The sequence below is a fragment of the Oncorhynchus clarkii genome, unplaced genomic scaffold (genome assembly GCF_045791955.1).
Source record: "Oncorhynchus clarkii lewisi isolate Uvic-CL-2024 unplaced genomic scaffold, UVic_Ocla_1.0 unplaced_contig_3545_pilon_pilon, whole genome shotgun sequence".
In the NCBI taxonomy this organism is placed as follows: domain Eukaryota; kingdom Metazoa; phylum Chordata; class Actinopteri; order Salmoniformes; family Salmonidae; genus Oncorhynchus; species Oncorhynchus clarkii.
In genome coordinates, this window is record NW_027258439.1 from 751 (window position 1) to 18858 (window position 18108).

Below are 18108 nucleotides of genomic sequence, written 5' to 3' on the forward strand. Positions count from 1 at the left end.
TAGGTGTTGTCCAGGTGGGGTGCTACAAAGGCCCCAAACCAACATCCTGTGCCTGAAAGGTTTAGATAGGGGAAGGATAGTGAAAACACTGTAGGGGTGATGGAATGTTTCCAGACGGCTACTCCATGCAACAAAGCCTTAGTTGCTACTATTGGGGTCTAACCTGTCCTGGGTGGTTCTGACTATACTGGAGCCTTGTCAGGAACAATTAGTTCTGTGTGTTCTTTGTGCAGGTCAGAGGCAGGTGTGTCTGGGGAAAAGGGAGGGCAGCCGTCCACCACTGCAGACGAGTGCCGCAGCTGCATATCCAGCCGCCCCCCCCAGACACCAGAGCAGTGAGTACCCCCTCTTCACACACACACACACACACACACACACACACACACACAAACATGTACACGATCACAGATACACGCATATACAGTACCAGTCAAAAGTTTGGACACACTCACTCATTCCAGGTTTTTCTTTATTTTTACTATTTTCTACATTTTCTACAAGAGTGTGCAAAGCTGTCGTCAAGGCAAAGGGTGGCTACTTTGAAGAAAATATATTTTGATTTGTTTAACACTTCTTTGATTACTACATGATTCCATATGTGTTATTTCATAGTTTTAATGTCTTCACTATCATTCTACAATAGTACAAATAAAGAAAAACCCTTAAACGAGTAGGTGTGTCCAAACTTTTGACTGGTACTGTGCATGAATGTACTCCCCACAAAATGTATGTTTGATGAGAACTATTTAGTCATTGTGTTGTCTGTCTGTCTGTCTGTCTGTCTGTCTGTCTGTCTGTCTGTCTATCTGTCTGTCTGTCTGTCTCCATCCCTGTTTCTCTCCCCAGTGATGAACAGATTCCGGGGGCTCTGCTGGGCAAGAAGGACTTCTGGAGGAAGATGTTCAAGTCACAGAGTGCTGCCAGCGATACCAGCAGCCTATCAGAGCAGGACACGTCGGAGTGCACCACCGCCCACTCAGGCACCACCACGGACCGACGCACCCGCTCACGCTCCCGACGCATCTCCCTGCGCAAGAAGCTCAAGCTGCCCATCGGTAGGTGGCAGTGCCCCCCACAGTACCACAGCGCCACCCTGTGTCCATCTATAGAAATGATGATTCATTCTAGTGATGTCATCCTCTAAGGGTCATGACGGGCCTGATGGGATTTTTTTCTGGTAAACTTTCCAAATGTCAACAAAACAAAATACGCTAGACAGGGTGGGATGTTTTTGTCTGTAAAATTAATTATGCGAGAAGTGTCGGTGGAAACGCTATTATGCGCAAATATTGATATAATAACCATAATATTGAAGTAAACTTGGAGTCACACGATGACATGTGTGACATCCTCCCACTTCGACTAGTTGGGAAAGCAAGCAGTTTATTAGGTTACAGATGAAATAAATGATGATGAACTTCACAGGGTGGTGAATGTGCACGGTGATGAGCTTGATGCTCCTTTCCACTAAATATCGAGGGTCTTATTTTGGTGACATGATCATCAACGCTTTTGACAATTAAAAATAATCTTGCTCTTTTGTTCATAATAATCTCATCATGTAGGCTATATGTGCGCACATGGGCCAATACAATAGTGGGCACATATAACGCAATACTTTTTGTGAGAAAAACATCAGTAGATTTGAAAATGCGATGGAAACTCATTTAACTTGTATTTTTTATTCGGTACACAGGAATGAAGAAGCGAAAACAGGTTTTTGGAAATGTTTGTACATTTATTAAAAATTTAAAACTTAAATACCTTATTTACATAAGTATTCAGACCCTTTGCTCTGAGACTCGAAATTGAGCTCAGTTGAATCCTGTTTCCATTGATCATCCTTCAGATGAAGTCTCTGCGGTAAAGTCCACATGTGGTAATTACAATTGATTGGACATGATTTGGAAAGGCACACACCTGTCTATATAACATGGTTGACAGTGTATGTCAGAGGAAAAACCAAGCCATGAGGTCGAAGGAATTGTCCGAAGAGCACCGAGACAGGATTGTATCGAGGCACAGATCTGGTTAAGGGTACCAAAACATTTCTGCAGCATTGAAGGTCCCCAAGAACACAGTGGCCTCCATCATTCTTAAATGGAAAAAGTTTGGAACCACCAAGAGCTCCAGAGTTCCTCTGTGGAGATGGGAGAACCTTCCAGAAGGACAACCATCTCTGCAGAATTCCACCAATCAGACCTTTATGGTGGAGTGGCCAGACGGAAGCCACTCCTCAGTAAAAGGCACATGACAGCCCAATTGGAGTTTGCCAAAAGGCACCTAAAGGACTCTCAGAACATGAGAAACAAGATTATCTGGTCTGATGAAACCAAGATTGAACTCTTTGGCCTGAATGTAAAGCGTCACGTCTGGAGGAAACTAGACACCTCTCATCACCTGGCCAATACCATCCCTACGGTGAAGCATGGTGGTGGCTACATCAAGCTGTGGGGATGTTTTTCAGTGACAGGGACTGGGAGACTATTCAGAATCAAGGGAAAGATGAACGGAGCAAATTACAGAAAGATCCTTGATGAAAACTTGCTCCAGAGTGCAAATTCCAACAGGACAACGACCCTAAGCACACAGCAAAGACAACGCAAGAGTGGCTTGGGATAAGTCTCTGAATGTCCTTGAGTGGCCAAGCCAGAGCCTGGACTTAAACCTGATCAAGCATCTCTGAAGAGCCCTGAAAACAGCTGTGCAGCGATGCTCCCCTTCCAACCTGACAGAGTTTGAGAGAATCTGCAGAGAAGAATGGGAGAAACTCCCCAAATACAGGTGTGCCAAGCTTGTAGCATCATATTTAAGAAGACTCAAGGCTGTATAGCTGCTAAATGTGCTTCACCAAAGTATTGAGTAAAGGGTCTGGAAAGCCCATAAAATTGTCAGTGACTCCAGTCACCCAAGTTATAGACTGTTTTCTCTGCTACCGCATGGCAAGCGGTACCGGAGCGCCAAGTTTAGGACCAAAAGGCTCCTCAACAGCTTCTACCCCCAAGCTATAAGACTGCTGAACAATTAATAAAATCGCCACCGGACTATATACATTGACCCCCTCCCTTTTGTACACTGCTGCTACTCGTTGTTTATTATCTATGCATAGTCACTTCACCCCTACAGTGGCTTTCGAAAGTATTCACCCCTCTTGGCATTTTTCCTATTTTGTTGCCCTGGAATTAAAATAGATTTTTGGGGAGTTTGTATCATTTGATTTACACAACCTGCCTACCACTTTGAAGATGCTAAATATTTTTTATTGTGAAACAAACAGTAAATAAGACAAAAAAACTGAACTTGAGCGTGCATAACTATTCATCCCTCCAAGGTCAATACTTTGTAGGGCCACCGTTTGCAGCAATTACAGCTGCAAGTCTCTTGGGGTATGTCTCTATAAGCTTGGCACATCTAGCCACTGGGATTTTTGCCCATTCTTCAAGGCAAAACTGCTCCAGCTCCTTCAAGTTGGATGGGTTCTGCTGGTGTACAGCACTCTTTAAGTCATACCACATATTTTCAATTGGATTGAGGTCTGGGCTTTGACTAGACCATTTCAAGACATTTAAATGTTTCCCCTTAAACCACTTGAGTGTTGCTTTAGCAGTATGTTTAAGGTCATTGTCCTGCTGGAAGGTGAACCTCTGTCCCAGTCTCAACTCTCTGGAAGACTGAAACAGGTTCCCCTCAAGAATGTCCCTGTATTTAGCATCATCCATGATTCCTTCAATTCTGACCAGTTTCCCAGTCCCTGCCAAGGAAAAACATCTCCACATCATGATGCTGCCACCACCGTGCTTCACTGTGGGGATGGTATTCACGGGGTGATGAGAGTTGTTGGGTATGCGCCAGACATAGTGTGTTCCTTGATGGGCAGAAGGCTGACCAGAGTACCTTCTCCCATCTGTTTGGGGAGTCTCCCACATGCCTTTTGGCGAACACCAAACATGTTTGCTTATTTTTTTCTTTAAGTAATGGCTTTTTTCTGGCCACTCTTCCGTAAAGCCCAGCTCTGTGGAGTTCACGGCTTAAAGTTGTCTTATGGACAGATAGTCCAATAGGTGCATGTTACAAAAAAAGTTTGATTTGATTTAAATACTTGTTTTTCCAATACCAATACTAATTGGATAGAAACCTAACTACTGACACGATGTATGATTAATTGAAAATACAACTTTGTCACTGGATCATTAGTGTCGTGATGAACTCGTAGCTGCATCTCTCTAACTTTGTGTTACTAAGTACAGGGTTTGCGTGTAGGCAAATGTCATGTTTCTGTAGGCTAACATCATGTTTCTGTAGGCTAACGTCATGTTTCTGTAGGCTAACATCATGTTTATGTAGGCTAACATGTTTCTGTAGGTTAACATCATGTTTCTGTAGGCTAACATCATGTTTCTGTAGGCTAACATCATGTTTCTGTAGGCTAATATCATGTTTCTGTAGGCTAACGTCATGTTTCTGTAGACTAACATCATGTTTCTGTAGGCTAACGTCATGTCTCTGTAGGCTAACATCATGTTTCTGTAGGTTAACATGTTTCTGTAGGCTAACATCATGTTTCTGTAGGCTAACATCATGTTTCTGTAGGCTAACGTCATGTCTCTGTAGGCTAACGTCATGTTTCTGTAGGCTAACATCATGTTTCTGTAGGCTAACATCATGTTTCTGTAGGCTAACATCATGTCTCTGTAGGCTAACATCATGTTTCTGTAGTCTAACATCATGTCTCTGTAGGCTAACGTCATGTTTTGTTGTACGGGTGATGAGTAGACAACTTAATCTCTTTATGGTCTTCTTTTGTATTCCTTTTGTCCCTAGCATGCCGTGGGACTGTTCACCTTCCAATTACCGTCTCTGTCTTACGTATGTGTGTGTGTGTGTGTGTGTGTGTGTATGTGTGTGTGTGTGTGTGTGTGTGTGTATGCTTCACAGACGCTCTTTGTTTGTTTGTTGTGTACAACTGCTCCTATGTGCCTTGTTCTATGACCAAGTGTTTTATGCTATTCTGTCTGCATTTGTGTGGATTATAACTTTTATTTGTGTTTATGCTTCTCTGTGTGTGTGTGTGTATTCAGTATGTCTTCTGCCAGTATGTGTATGTCTCGATGTATAAGTGTGATGTTTACCCCCTCTGCACTCCTCCCTCCCTCCATCCATCCCTCCATTACTCTGACCTGGGTGGGGTGGGGTGTGTTTGCAGGTAACTGGCTTAAGCGATCATCTCTCTCTGGGCTGACCGACGGGGTCGAGGACTTGTTGGACATCAGCTCTGTGGACCGACTCTCCTTCATCCGCCAGAGCTCCAAGGTCAGGGGTCACCTACTGACCACAAGGGGTCGTGTCTCTCACAACTGTCTACTTCAGTGCTCTCCGACCCTGTTCCTGGAGAACTACCATGCTGTAGGGTTTCGCTCCAACCCCAGTTGTAACTGACCTGATTCAGCTTATCAACCAGCTTATTAGAGGCAGGTGTTCTAGATTAGGGTTGGAGTGAAAACCTACAGGACGGTAGCTCTCCGGGAACAGGGTTGGAGAGCCCTGGTCTTACAGCCATGGGCTGATGTATAACCTTTTCTCACGACTGAGCTGGGCAACACCATGTCCTCTTGTATTGTTACCTGGGCATTTTGATAATTTCTAAGGGATAGACAAGAAAATCTATTTAAATGACAAAATGACTAGTTAGATGGTTTGTGTTTCTTTTGTTTACAACTTGTTATTTCTGTTTATATATTTATTTATCTTTTTAATGCTACATATTTGTTGTTCTACTGCTGGTGGTGTGGACAGTCTTTTCTCTCTCCACCGCCCCTGCCTGCAGGTGAAGTTCACCAGCAACGTGAAGCTGTCAGAGGGCGGCGGGGGAGCGGGGGGCGTGGAGTACGGCCGAGACGAGGAGGAGAATTTCTTCAAGCGGCTCGGTAAATGGCGGTCTGGCAGGCGGAACCCATCCAAGCTTCACCACACAGAAGAGAAAGATGGTAGACCCCCGGGGTGTCCCCTATCACCCCCCGCCCGCTCGCCCCCTCACCCCGCCCGCCTCTCTGTGTGTATGTGCCTGACTGTACTGTTCCGTCCGTAGTCTGTCTATGGTCTGTCCGTTGGCCTGTCCTGTGCGTCCAGTGATCTGTACACTCTCTGCCGCCATCTTTCATGCTAGTGGTGTTTGTATGTATTTGTCGACCACTGCCTGTGCAACCCCTGGCAGATTGAGGGGGAGACCCCTAGCCCTATACATGATGCCCTAGACTCATACATGATGCCCTAGACTCATACATGATGCCCTAGACTCATACATGATGCCCTAGACTCATACATGATGCCCTAGACTCATACATGATGCCCTAGACTCATACATGATGCCCTAGACTCATACATGATGCCCTAGACTCATACATGATACCCTAGACTGATACATGATGCCCTAGACTGATACATGATGCCCTAGACTGATACATTATACCCTAGACTGTTACATGATGCCCTAGACTCATATATGATGCCCTAGACTCATACATGATGCCCTAGACTCATACATGATACCCTAGACTCATACATGATACCCTAGACTCATACATGACACCCTAGACTCATACATGATACCCTAGACTCATACATGATACTGTAGACTCATACATGACACCCTAGACTCATACATGATGCCCTAGACTGATACATGATACCCTAGACTCATACATGATACCCTAGACTCATACATGATACCCTAGACTCATACATGATAACCTAGACTCATACATGATAACCTAGACTCATACATGATACCCTAGACTCATACATGATACCCTAACATGGGGACATCTCCAGAAGTTATAGTAACCATCAGCCTTTTAAGCAAATGCCCATCTTTTAGCTCACTGGACAGTTCCTTGTCACCTCTGCCCAGTGCCCACACCGACAGGCCCTTATTATACCCCATTGGGTGTTTTTTGTCCCCGGGGTCTGTTCCATCCCTGTATAATGGCAGCCATGTTGAACTCTTCTCCTGGCCAGAGGAGGAAGCTCCATTGTCCTTCTGCTAGGGAGGGACCGGGAGAAGGAGGGAGAGAGAGACAAGACAGGTAGAGGGACCGGGAGAAGGAGGGAGAGAGAGACAAGACAGGTAGAGAGACCGGGAGAAGGAGGGAGAGAGGGACAAGACAGGTAGAGAGACCGGGAGAAGGAGGGAGAGAGGGACAAGACAGGTAGAGAGACAGGGAGAAGGAGGGAGAGAGAGACAAGACAGGTAGAGAGACCGGGAGAAGGAGGGAGAGAGGGACAAGACAGGTAGAGAGACCGGGAGAAGGAGGAAGAGAGAGACAAGACAGGTAGAGAGACAGGGAGAAGGAGGGAGAGACGGACAAGACAGGTAGGCGGAGGAGGGAGAGAGGGACCAGGAGAAGGAGGGAGAGAGGGACCATACAGGTAGACGGAGTAGGGAGAGAGAGACAAGACAGGTAGAGAGACAGGGAGAAGGAGGGAGAGAGGGACAAGACAGGTAGGCGGAGGAGGGAGAGAGGGACCAGGAGAAGGAGGGAGAGAGGGACAAGACAGGTAGACGGAGTAGGGAGAGAGGGACCAGACAGGTAGAGAGACAGGGAGAAGGAGGGAGAGAGGGACCAGACAGCTAGAGAGACAGGAAGAAGGAGGGAGAGAGGGACCAGGAGAAGGAGGGAGAGAGGGACAAGACAGGTAGAGAGACCAGGAGAAGGAGGGAGAGAGGGACCAGACAGGTAGAGAGACCGGGAGAAGGAGGGAGAGAGGGACAAGACAGGTAGAGAGACCAGGAGAAGGAGGGAGAGAGAGACAAGACAGGTAGACAGGGGAGGGAGAGAGGGACCAGACAGCTAGGGAGACAGGAAGAAGGAGGGAGAGAGGGACCAGGAGAAGGAGGGAGAGAGGGACAAGACAGGTAGACAGAGGAGGGAGAGAGGGACCAGACAGGTAGAGAGACAGGAAGAAGGAGGGAGAGAGAGAGAGACAAGACAGGTAGACGGAGGAGGGAGAGAGGGACCAGACAGGTAGAGAGACAGGAAGAAGGAGGGAGAGAGGGACAAGACAGGTAGAAACCCACAAAATCAAGAAATATTACCATGAAGAATTACAACAAAGTCATCATATTTGTTGAATGTTGCACATTTCCTAGCTTAATGACCGTGTGTCCATCTTTCTCTCCAGCTTCGTTTGTTAAGTGGCTCGATGGTGCTTTTCATTCAATGGATTCAGACATGACCTAATCATGCTATGTTCTATAGTCTGTTCTCTCGTTCTTTTGTGTGATCATGTTGCTATATGGGTGTGTCATTCATGCCAGCACTCGCAAAGATAATGCCCAGAGCCCTGAGTTTTTCCTGGTTAGATCAGATGGTCAGAAAAACCTCCAGGCTCTAGTTATGCTGTAGAATAGAGGTCCAGGCCCCAGATGGCCCTAGTCTGCTCTACTCACCTCTTTTCTTTCTGTTACTGCTGTTTCTCTCTCTGTCTCTCTGTTCTCCCCCATCACTTCCTCCCTTCCCCTTCCTCTTGCTCTCTCTCTCTCTTCTCCTCCTATCCTCCTATCCCTCCCCTCCTCCTTCCCCTTTTCCTCCGCTCCCTCCTCCCTCTCTCTCTATCTATCGCTGTTCTCCCTCCCTCTCCCCTCCTCTCTTTCTCTTTCTCTCATCTCCCTCCCCCTCTCTCCCGCTCCCTTCCTCCTCCACCAGGGCCCCAGGGGTTCCAGGAGCGCCTGGCAGCCAGCCAGGAGGCCATGAAGAACAAGAACGTGGTGAACCTGACCGCCATCCGCCAGGGCATGAAACGCTTCCAGTTCCTGTTGAACTGCTGCGAGCCAGGCACCATCCCTGACGCATCCATCCTGGCCGCTGCGCTCGACCTGGTCAGTTATACAGTGGTCTCAGGCTGGAGTTAAATCAAACCGCTCATGTGAATGTTTACACATTGTCTTTGTTTAATTCAGTGTTTTTCAAACCTGTCCTCTGGATTCCCCAGACTTTCCACATATTTCATCTGTTCCAATACTAGCACATCTTATTCAATGAATCAATGATCAATCAACTGCTGTATACTCCTGTGAGGGGAGTCTACCAGGTAGTAATAAGCATTTTTTACTAGACAACCGTTCTGGAATGTTATTTGACAGAGGGAAAAATGTGTAAATATTGCAATATGGGATTGATTGAAATAAGCTTTCAGTGATCTGACAGGACATTACTGTACTTCCTGGTGTCCGACAGGAAGCTCCCGTGGTTGCCAGAGCATCCTTGTTCCTGGAGTGCGCCCGCTTCGTCCACCGTTGTAACCGTGGCAACTGGCCCGAGTGGATGAAGGGTCACCACGTGAACATCACCAAGCGGGGTCTGTCTCGGGGACGCTCGCCCGTGGTGGGAAACAAGAGGAACCAGAAGCTCCAGTGGAATGCAGCCAAGCACTTCTGTCAATGGGGAGATGTGAGTGACTTTCTGATGGGATGAGCAACTATCAAATGATTTTACTGACCGAGATTGTGTATGAAGACAGGCGCTAATAGTGTGTGTGTGTGTGTGCCTGTCTCTGGCCTTCCTCTCCCAGGCCATTGGTACGCGTCTCAGTGAGCTGTGCCACTCAGACAGCGAGAGTCCTGCCAACATCCTGGGTTTTATCTACGACGAGGAGACCAAGCGAAGATTGAGAAAGGAGGACGAGGAGGAGGACTACTTAGACGACAGTAAGCCATAGAAAAGGAAAATGTCACCTAAAAGGGAAATATGGTTCACAGAAGAATCTTGTTAATCTGTATTTTTAGTAAACTATCCCTTTAAATTAGCATAATACGCAAATAGAAACATGTCATTTTAAGCTAGAGATATGTGTTTTTGTCCACTCACTTCCACATCTGCCGTGAAAGCTGACAGAGCTAGAGTGTTGTTTGTCAGACCATGAGGCATTCCGAAAATTGATCTTCTCGCAAAATCGTCTATAGCGTCCAAACGGTTTGGAAAGACGAGACTCTCACGAACAAGATGGTGTTCTCAGTTTTGCTCTATGACCCCCACAAGCTGCTTTGGACTCGTCTGAAGTCGGTATAGCCGATCTGCCATCTTCTGTCTGTAGCATCCCAACAGTTTGGTCTCCACACTATGACCCCACAAGCTGCTTTGGACTCGTCTGAAGTCGGTATAGCCGATCTGCCATCTTCTGTCTGTAGCATCCCAACAGTTTGGTCTCCACACTATGACCCCCACAAGCTGCTTTGGACTCGTCTGAAGTCGGTATAGCCGATCTGCCATCTTCTGTCTGTAGCATCCCAACAGTTTGGTCTCCACACTATGACCCCCACAAGCTGCTTTGGACTCGTCTGAAGTCGGTATAGCCGATCTGCCATCTTCTGTCTGTAGCATCCCAACAGTTTGGTCTCCACACTATGACCCCCACAAGCTGCTTTGGACTCGTCTGAAGTCGGTATAGCCAATCTGCCATCTTCTGTCTGTAGCATCCCAACAGTTTGGTCTACACACTATGACCCCCACAAGCTGCTTTGGACTCGTCTGAAGTCGGTATAGCCGATCTGCCATCTTCTGTCTGTAGCATCCCAACAGTTTGGTCTCCACACTATGACCCCCACAAGCTGCTTTGGACTCGTCTGAAGTCGGTATAGCCGATCTGCCATCTTCTGTCTGTAGCATCCCAACAGTTTGGTCTACACACTATGGCCCCTCTGTGGAAATAATACGAACATGGCAGTTGTTTTGCTCTAGGACCCCACCGCCCTCACAAGACTTGTCTGAAGGTCCCCTGATACCAGTTGAAGATATTAATGGAGGTATAGTGTATGTGGAGACTGTTTAGTGCCAAAATAATGTTCAGATATAGGACAGACACTTCAGAACCAGCTTCCTTTTGATATTTCGGGGGGACTATCTGTTGTTCCATGTAGTGAATCTGTTATTCAATGCTTTTGTATGGGCTAATAGCAGTAAGGCCAAGTAAAAACGTTCATCAAATAATTGTTTTATATATTTTTTTTATACTTCAAAGGGTCTTAGATCCTTGGTATGACCTTCAAAAAAACAATTCCATATTGCTTAGTAGAACACCCCCCTCTTCGACTCTTATGGGTGAAGCCAAATTTTGACCCAAAATATCCGTCCCCAGATACAGTCAACCCAACAAAATGCGGCTGTCCTTTCGCTCTCAAGATGGCCGCCTGCCAGTTACTGTTGGAGATCACCACATTCCTCAGAGAGACATTCCCCTGCCTCCCCCGGCCACGCACAGAGCCCCAAGTGGTCAGTAGGAGAACTTCACTTACTTGACACTTACTCACTACTCTAATGCAATCATATCCCTATAAATCAATTGGTGTGTGTGTGTGTGTGTGTGTGTGTGTGTTCGCGCATATTTGTGTGTCTGTCTGTTTGCATATGTCTGTCCATGTGTGTGTGTGTCCATGTGTGCGCGTGTGTGTCTGTCCGTGTGTGTATGTCTGCGTTGTGTGTTTTTGTAGGATTTGGAGAGCTGTCGATTGAGGCTGGACCCTGAGCTGAGTCACCACCGTTATGAGAGGAAGATCAGCTTTGCCGGTATCCTAGACGACGAGGACGGCCACGACTCTTTGAACAGCAGCAGCCACACACTCAAGTCTGACACGGCCTGCGACGACAAGAAGGCCCAGGAGCCTCTGGGTAATTGAGTTCTGCTAAATTGGCCTGTCAGATGAAAATCTCTAAAACAGAAACTTTTCAGGAAATTGAAAAAACGGCCATATTTTCTCATTAACCTCTCTGATCTCCCCATCCCGGATCCGGTATCAGGAATACAGACTCAAGCTCATTACCATAACGCAATGTTAACTATTCATGAAAATCGCAAATGAAATGAAATAAATATGCCATCTCTCAAGCTTAGCCTTTTGTAAACAACACTGTCATCTCAGATTTTCAAAATATGCTTCTCAACCATAGGAAAACAATAATTTGTGTAAAAGTAGCTAGCTAGCGTAGCATTTAGCGTTAGCATTAGCGTTAGCATCCAGCACGCAACATTTCAACAAAAACATAAAAGCCTTCAAATAAAATCATTTACCTTTGAAGAACTTCTGATGTTTTCAATGAGGATACTCTCAGTTAGATAGCAGATGCTCAGTTTTTCCAAAAAGATTATTTGTGTATTAGAAATAGCTCCGTTTTATACATCACATTTGGCTACCAAAAAAACCCGAAAATTCAGTCCTCAAAACGCGAACTTTTTTCCAAATTAACTCCATAATATCGACTGAAAACATGGCAAACGTTGTTTAGAATCAATCCTCAAGGTGTTTTTCACATATCTCTTCATTGATATATCGTTATTGGAAGCATGGTTTCTCCCCTCAATCAAATGGAAAAGTACAAGCAGCTGGCAATTGCGCACCGAATTCCACGCAGGACACCAGGCGGACACTTGGAAAATGTAGTCTCTTATGGTCAATCTTCCAATGATATGCCTACAAATACTTCACAATGCTGCTAACACCTTGGGGGAACGACAGAAAGTGTAGGCTCATTCCTTGCGCAATCACAGCCATATAAGGAGACAATGGAAAACAGAGCTTCAGAAATTCTGCTCATTTCCTGGTTGACGCATCATCTTGGTTTCGCCTGTAGAATGAGTTCTGGGGCACTTACAGACAATATCTTTGCAGATTCTGAAACTTCAGAGTGTTTTCTTTCAAAAACTGTCAGAATATGCATAGTCGAGCATCTTTTCGTGACAAAATATCGCGCTTAAAACAGGAACGTTTTTTATCCAAAAATGAAATAGCGCCCCTAGAGATCAAAGAGGTTAAGAAACATTTAATTATAAAACTTCAAAAGCTATAAAGAATATATGTTTTTGGCTATAGTAAAAAAAAAAATTGGGTGTGGTTATTTTTTTGGGGGGGAAACAGCAAACTTCCTGCAACAAAAATGTGTTTTATAATGCTATTCTACATATTTTGTTATGAGAAATTGTTAGCTTGTCATCATATGCTATCTGGGGGGCCCACAACCTCCCCCAAACCCCCCAAAATGTGTTGTGTGCCCCGTGGAGGTTGGTGGCCCCAGGGCACATGCCCTACGTGTCTGTTCGGTAATCCGGCCCTGTATGTGTGTGCCTTGTGTAAAGTGTTACCAAGATGTTTTAAACCCAGTGTATGGGAAGTATGGGACTTCATAAACCCAGTGTATGGGAAGTATGGGACTTCATAAACCCAGTGTATGGGAAGTATGGGACTTCATAAATCCAGTGTATGGGAAGTATAGGACTTCATAAACCCAGTGTATGGGAAGTATAGGACTTCATAAACCCAGTGTATGGGAAGTATAGGACTTCATAAACCCAGTGTATGGGAAGTATGGACTTCATAAACCCAGTGTATGGGAAGTATAGGACTTCATAAACCCAGTGTATGGGAAGTATGGGACTTCATAAACCCAGTGTATGGGAAGTATGGGACTTCATAAACCCAGTGCATGGGAAGTATGGGACTTCATAAACCCAGTGTATGAATAGTATAGGACTTCATAAACCCAGTGAGATTGCAGACTAACCTTTTTAATTCTGCCCGTCCAGCTCCCATCAGGAAGAGTCGTGCCGGGGGCTCTCGCCTGCTGCAGATCAAGGGGGCCAGGAGTTTCAGGGTGAAGAAGGGGGGCTCTCTGTCCTCCATCCGCCGGGCCGGCAGCCTGAAGAGCACCAAGATGTCCCGCCAAGACTCAGAGTCAGAGAACGAGGAGGGACTGCTGTCCCAGAGCAGGGACACTGTCACTGACATAGGTAACAACATCTCAGAATCCCAACCCCATATCCCAAACTTGACCATTAGGTGGGTGAATAAGATCTGATCTGGTGACAACTTCCATACATAGATCTAAACTAATAGATCATCTGATCTATTCTAATCACAGATGTAGGCACCCTAAATCCGATAAAGTGCACTACATTTGCCCAGAGCCCTATGGAGCCCTATTTGCCTACTACTCAGTCATAGTAGTCACCTGTCATTCAACAACTCTGTATCAACATGTGATGTATAGCATTCATTGTCATCTGTCCCCTTTGAGTAGTTAACTCAATGACGAATGTTGTTTGTTTGATGGGAGATGCAACATAATGGATTTCCACGAGGAGAGTCAATGAAGTAAACTGATACAGTATTGCTGTGTGTTGTGACATGACAGGAAGTCCATGGAGCACCAGTGAACCCAGTATTGAGCCGGAGGGTTCAGGAGGCACCGGCGGAGCAGAGGACAACTACCACCGTAACATGTCCTGGCTACATGTAGGTGCTGGGTGTGTGCGTACTTTTACGTGCGTATCTACGTGCGTACCTACGTGCGTGCATTCAACTGCCCTCATCAAGCCCATTCACCTGACCACACACGCTATAAAGCTAGCACATTGCCCTCATCAAGCCCATTCACCTGACCACACACGCTATAAAGCTAGCACATTGCCCTCATCAAGCCCATTCACCTGACCACACACGCTATAAAGCTAGCACATTGCCCTCATCAAGCCCATTCACCTGACCACACACGCTATAAAGCTAGCACATTGCCCTCATCAAGCCCATTCACCTGACCACACACGCTATAAAGCTAGCACATTGCCCTCATCAAGCCCATTCACCTGTATACACATGCTATAAAGCTAGCACATTGCCCTCATCAAGCCCATTCACCTGTATACACATGCTATAAAGCTAGCATATTGCCCTCATCAAGCCCATTCACCTGTATACACATGCTATAAAGCTAGCACATTGCCCTCATCAAGCCCATTCACCTGCATACACACGCTATAAAGCTAGTACATTGCCCTCATCAAGCCCATTCACCTGTATACATGTAACTGATGTGAAATGGCTAGCTAGTTAGCGGTGGTGCGCTCTAATAGCGTTTCAATTGGTGACGTCACTCGCTCTGAGACCTTGAAGTAGTTGTTTCCCTTGCTCTGCACGGGCCGCAGCTTTTGTGGAGCGATGGGTAACGATGCTTCGTGGGTGTCAGTTGTTGATGTGTGCAGAGGGTCCCTGGTTCGAGCCCAGGTAGGGTCGAGGAGTGGGACGGAAGCTATACTGTTACATACACATGCTATAAAGCTAGCACATTGCCCTCATCAAGCCCATTCACCTGTATACACATGCTATAAAGCTAGCACATTGCCCTCATCAAGCCCATTCACCTGACCACACATGCTATAAAGCTAGCACATTGCCCTCATCAAGCCCATTCACCTGACCACACATGTTTTAAAGCTAGCACATTGCCCTCATCAAGCCCATTCACCTGACCACACATGCTATAAAGCTAGCACATTGCCCTCATCAAGCCCATTCACCTGTATACACATTTTTTAAAGCTAGCACATTGCCCTCATCAAGCCCATTCACCTGACCACACATGCTATAAAGCTAGCACATTGCCCTCATCAAGCCCATTCACCTGTATACACATGCTATAAAGCTAGCACATTGCCCTCATCAAGCCCATTCACCTGTATACACATGTTTTAAAGCTAGCACATTGCCCTCATCAAGCCCATTCACCTGACCACACATGCTATAAAGCTAGCACATTGCCCTCATCAAGCCCATTCACCTGTATACACATGTTTTAAAGCTAGCACATTGCCCTCATCAAGCCCATTCACCTGTATACACATGCTATAAAGCTAGCACATTGCCCTCATCAAGCCCATTCACCTGTATACACATGCTATAAAGCTATCACATTGCCCTCATCAAGCCCATTCATCCTGTATAACTGTTGTTCCCTCTGTTGTCTTCCTCTGTAGATCATGATTCTGCTGTGCAACCAGCAGAGTTTCATCTGTACCCACGTGGAGTTCTGCCACCCACGCTGCTACCAGCACCACAGCCGCTCCTGTGCCCGCCTGGTGCGTGCCATCAAGCTGCTCTACGGGGAGACAGTGGACAGCCTGAGAGAAGACAGTGCAGGGAACATCAGTAGCCGGTCCAAGAAAAACAAGGAGGTGGGGCGCAGAGAGGAGTGGACTGAAATGTATTGAAGTGATGTGATATGATATGGAGTGGTGTGAATTTAAATGTATTGAAGTGATGTGATATGATATGGAGGGGTGTGAATTTAAATGTATTGAAGTGATGTGATATGGAGTGGTGTGAATTTAAATGTATTGAAGTCATGTGATATGGAGGGGTGTGAATTTAAATGTATTGAAGTGATGTGATATGGAGTGGTGTGAATTTAAATGTATTGAAGTGATGTGATATGGAGGGGTGTGAATTTAAATGTATTGAAGTCATGTGATATGGAGTGGTGTGAATTTAAATGTATTGAAGTGATGTGATATGATATGGAGGGGTGTGAATTTAAATGTATTGAAGTGATGTGATATGGAGGGGTGTGAATTTAAATGTATTGATGTGATGTGATATGGAGGGGTGTGAATTTAAATGTATTGAAGTGATGTAATGTTGGAATGTTTATTTTATTTTTTTTTATAACTAGGCAAGTCAGTTAAGAACACATTCTTATTTACAATGACGGCCTACCAGAAGGCAAAAAGCCTCCTGCGGGGACGAGGGCCTGGGATTAAAAATACTAATTAAATATAGGTCAAAACACACATCACGACAAGAAAGACACCACAACACTACATAGAGAGACCTACAAGACATTAGCATGGCAGCAACACATGACAACACAGCATGGTAGCAACACAACATGACAAGACAACAACATGGTAGCAACATAACATGGCAGCTGCACATGTATTGAAGTGATGTAATGTGTAGTGGTTTGATGATACTGTAAATGAAGTGACTTGTATTTTCCAATGTCTTCCTCTCTTTGTGTCTCCAGTGGTCAGACAAGTCAAGTCTGAGGACCCCGTCCATGAAGAAACGCCCCAAAGACTCCAACACCGAGGGCAAGAAGGACACGGGCATGCTCAAGTACATCCGCAACCAGGTGCCCACCTACAGCCCTCATGCCAACACATGCCCTGATAGCCATAGCATGTGCCAGAGCGTCTGTCAGTCCATCCGTCTGTCTGGTAGTCTGTCTATCCGTCCGTCAGCCTGTGTGTGTCTCTGTCCGTCTGCCTGTCTGTCTGTCCGTCAGCTTGTCTGTCTGTCTGTCTGTCCGTCAGCCTGTCTGTCTGTCTGTCTGTCTGTCTGTATGTCTGTCCGTCAGCCTGTATGTCTGTCCGTCAGCCTGTCTGTCTGTCTGTCCGTCCATCTGTCTGAAGCAGCGTGTCAACAGATGCCACTGTGTCGCCATGTGCTTGTTTATCTAGAGCAAGATGCCAACCTCATGCCAAGATGTCCGCACCCCACGCCCACACGCTTCTACCCACTCAAATACATAATCTCTAATTCTACTACTGAAGTAGCATGCTAACTCGCTACAGCCCTCTCAGCCAACTCAAGTATATTGCAGCACCATGCAATACCATACTAATAAAAGCTATAGGCCTACAGCAGCAATGGTATATCTACTAGCATGCTAATGCTAACCCTGGCTGTCTGTGGTCTATGGCCTTTCCCTTCTGGTGATGAGCCTGTCCCTGGCCCCTCTGTCCCTAGCATGCTATACAAGCTATATGCCCACACTAGCAATGCTATCAGATCTCCACTAGCATGCTAATGCTAACCCTTGCTTGCTGTGGCCTCTCCCCTCAGGTGATGAGCCTGTCCCCAGCTCCTCTGTCACTGCTGATCAAGGCGGCGCCCATCCTGACAGAGGACATGTACGCAGACGTCCAGCCTGCAGCCTGGGAGCTCCTGCTGAGTGTGGACGAGCATATGGCTGCCGCTGCAGGTGACTACAGAGCACTGTGGATAACTGTCATGGATAGCAGGGTTTCTGTTTGAACAATTTCTCTTTTAATGTCAGTAACTAGAGTTATTCCAAGCCTATTCTGGTGAGATATTCTGGGCTCCACTCCAAACTCTGAATCTGTGCCCACTGCTTTGCCTCCAGTCTAAAGATAAATGGAAGAGTTTAAAATGTAGTATAGATTTTTTGTCACCACATCTTTCTGTCTCTACTCCTTTTCACTCTTTGTCTTTCTCTCTTTTTTTCCCTCTCTTTTTCCCTCTCACTCTCTCGCTCTGTCTCCCTC

At 46.0% G+C, this 18108-nt stretch overlaps 1 protein-coding gene across 1 annotated transcript in view; it reads left to right on the forward strand.

The window, feature by feature from the left end:
• Positions 1-233: 233 nt before the first annotated feature.
• The window catches only part of LOC139396940 (protein unc-80 homolog), a gene marked incomplete at its 5' end in the record, with an annotated part of 64143 nt that continues 46268 nt past the window's right edge, over positions 234-18108 (forward strand). Inside the window, 14 exons of the mRNA XM_071143871.1 lie at positions 234-335; positions 847-1055; positions 5204-5310; positions 5825-5984; positions 8703-8875; positions 9234-9446; positions 9568-9703; positions 11131-11264; positions 11483-11660; positions 13570-13773; positions 14178-14278; positions 15796-15993; positions 16845-16952; positions 17666-17804. Of these exons, the coding sequence (XP_070999972.1) occupies positions 234-335; positions 847-1055; positions 5204-5310; positions 5825-5984; positions 8703-8875; positions 9234-9446; positions 9568-9703; positions 11131-11264; positions 11483-11660; positions 13570-13773; positions 14178-14278; positions 15796-15993; positions 16845-16952; positions 17666-17804 (2162 nt within the window). The remainder of the gene's footprint in view (positions 336-846; positions 1056-5203; positions 5311-5824; positions 5985-8702; positions 8876-9233; positions 9447-9567; positions 9704-11130; positions 11265-11482; positions 11661-13569; positions 13774-14177; positions 14279-15795; positions 15994-16844; positions 16953-17665; positions 17805-18108) is intronic.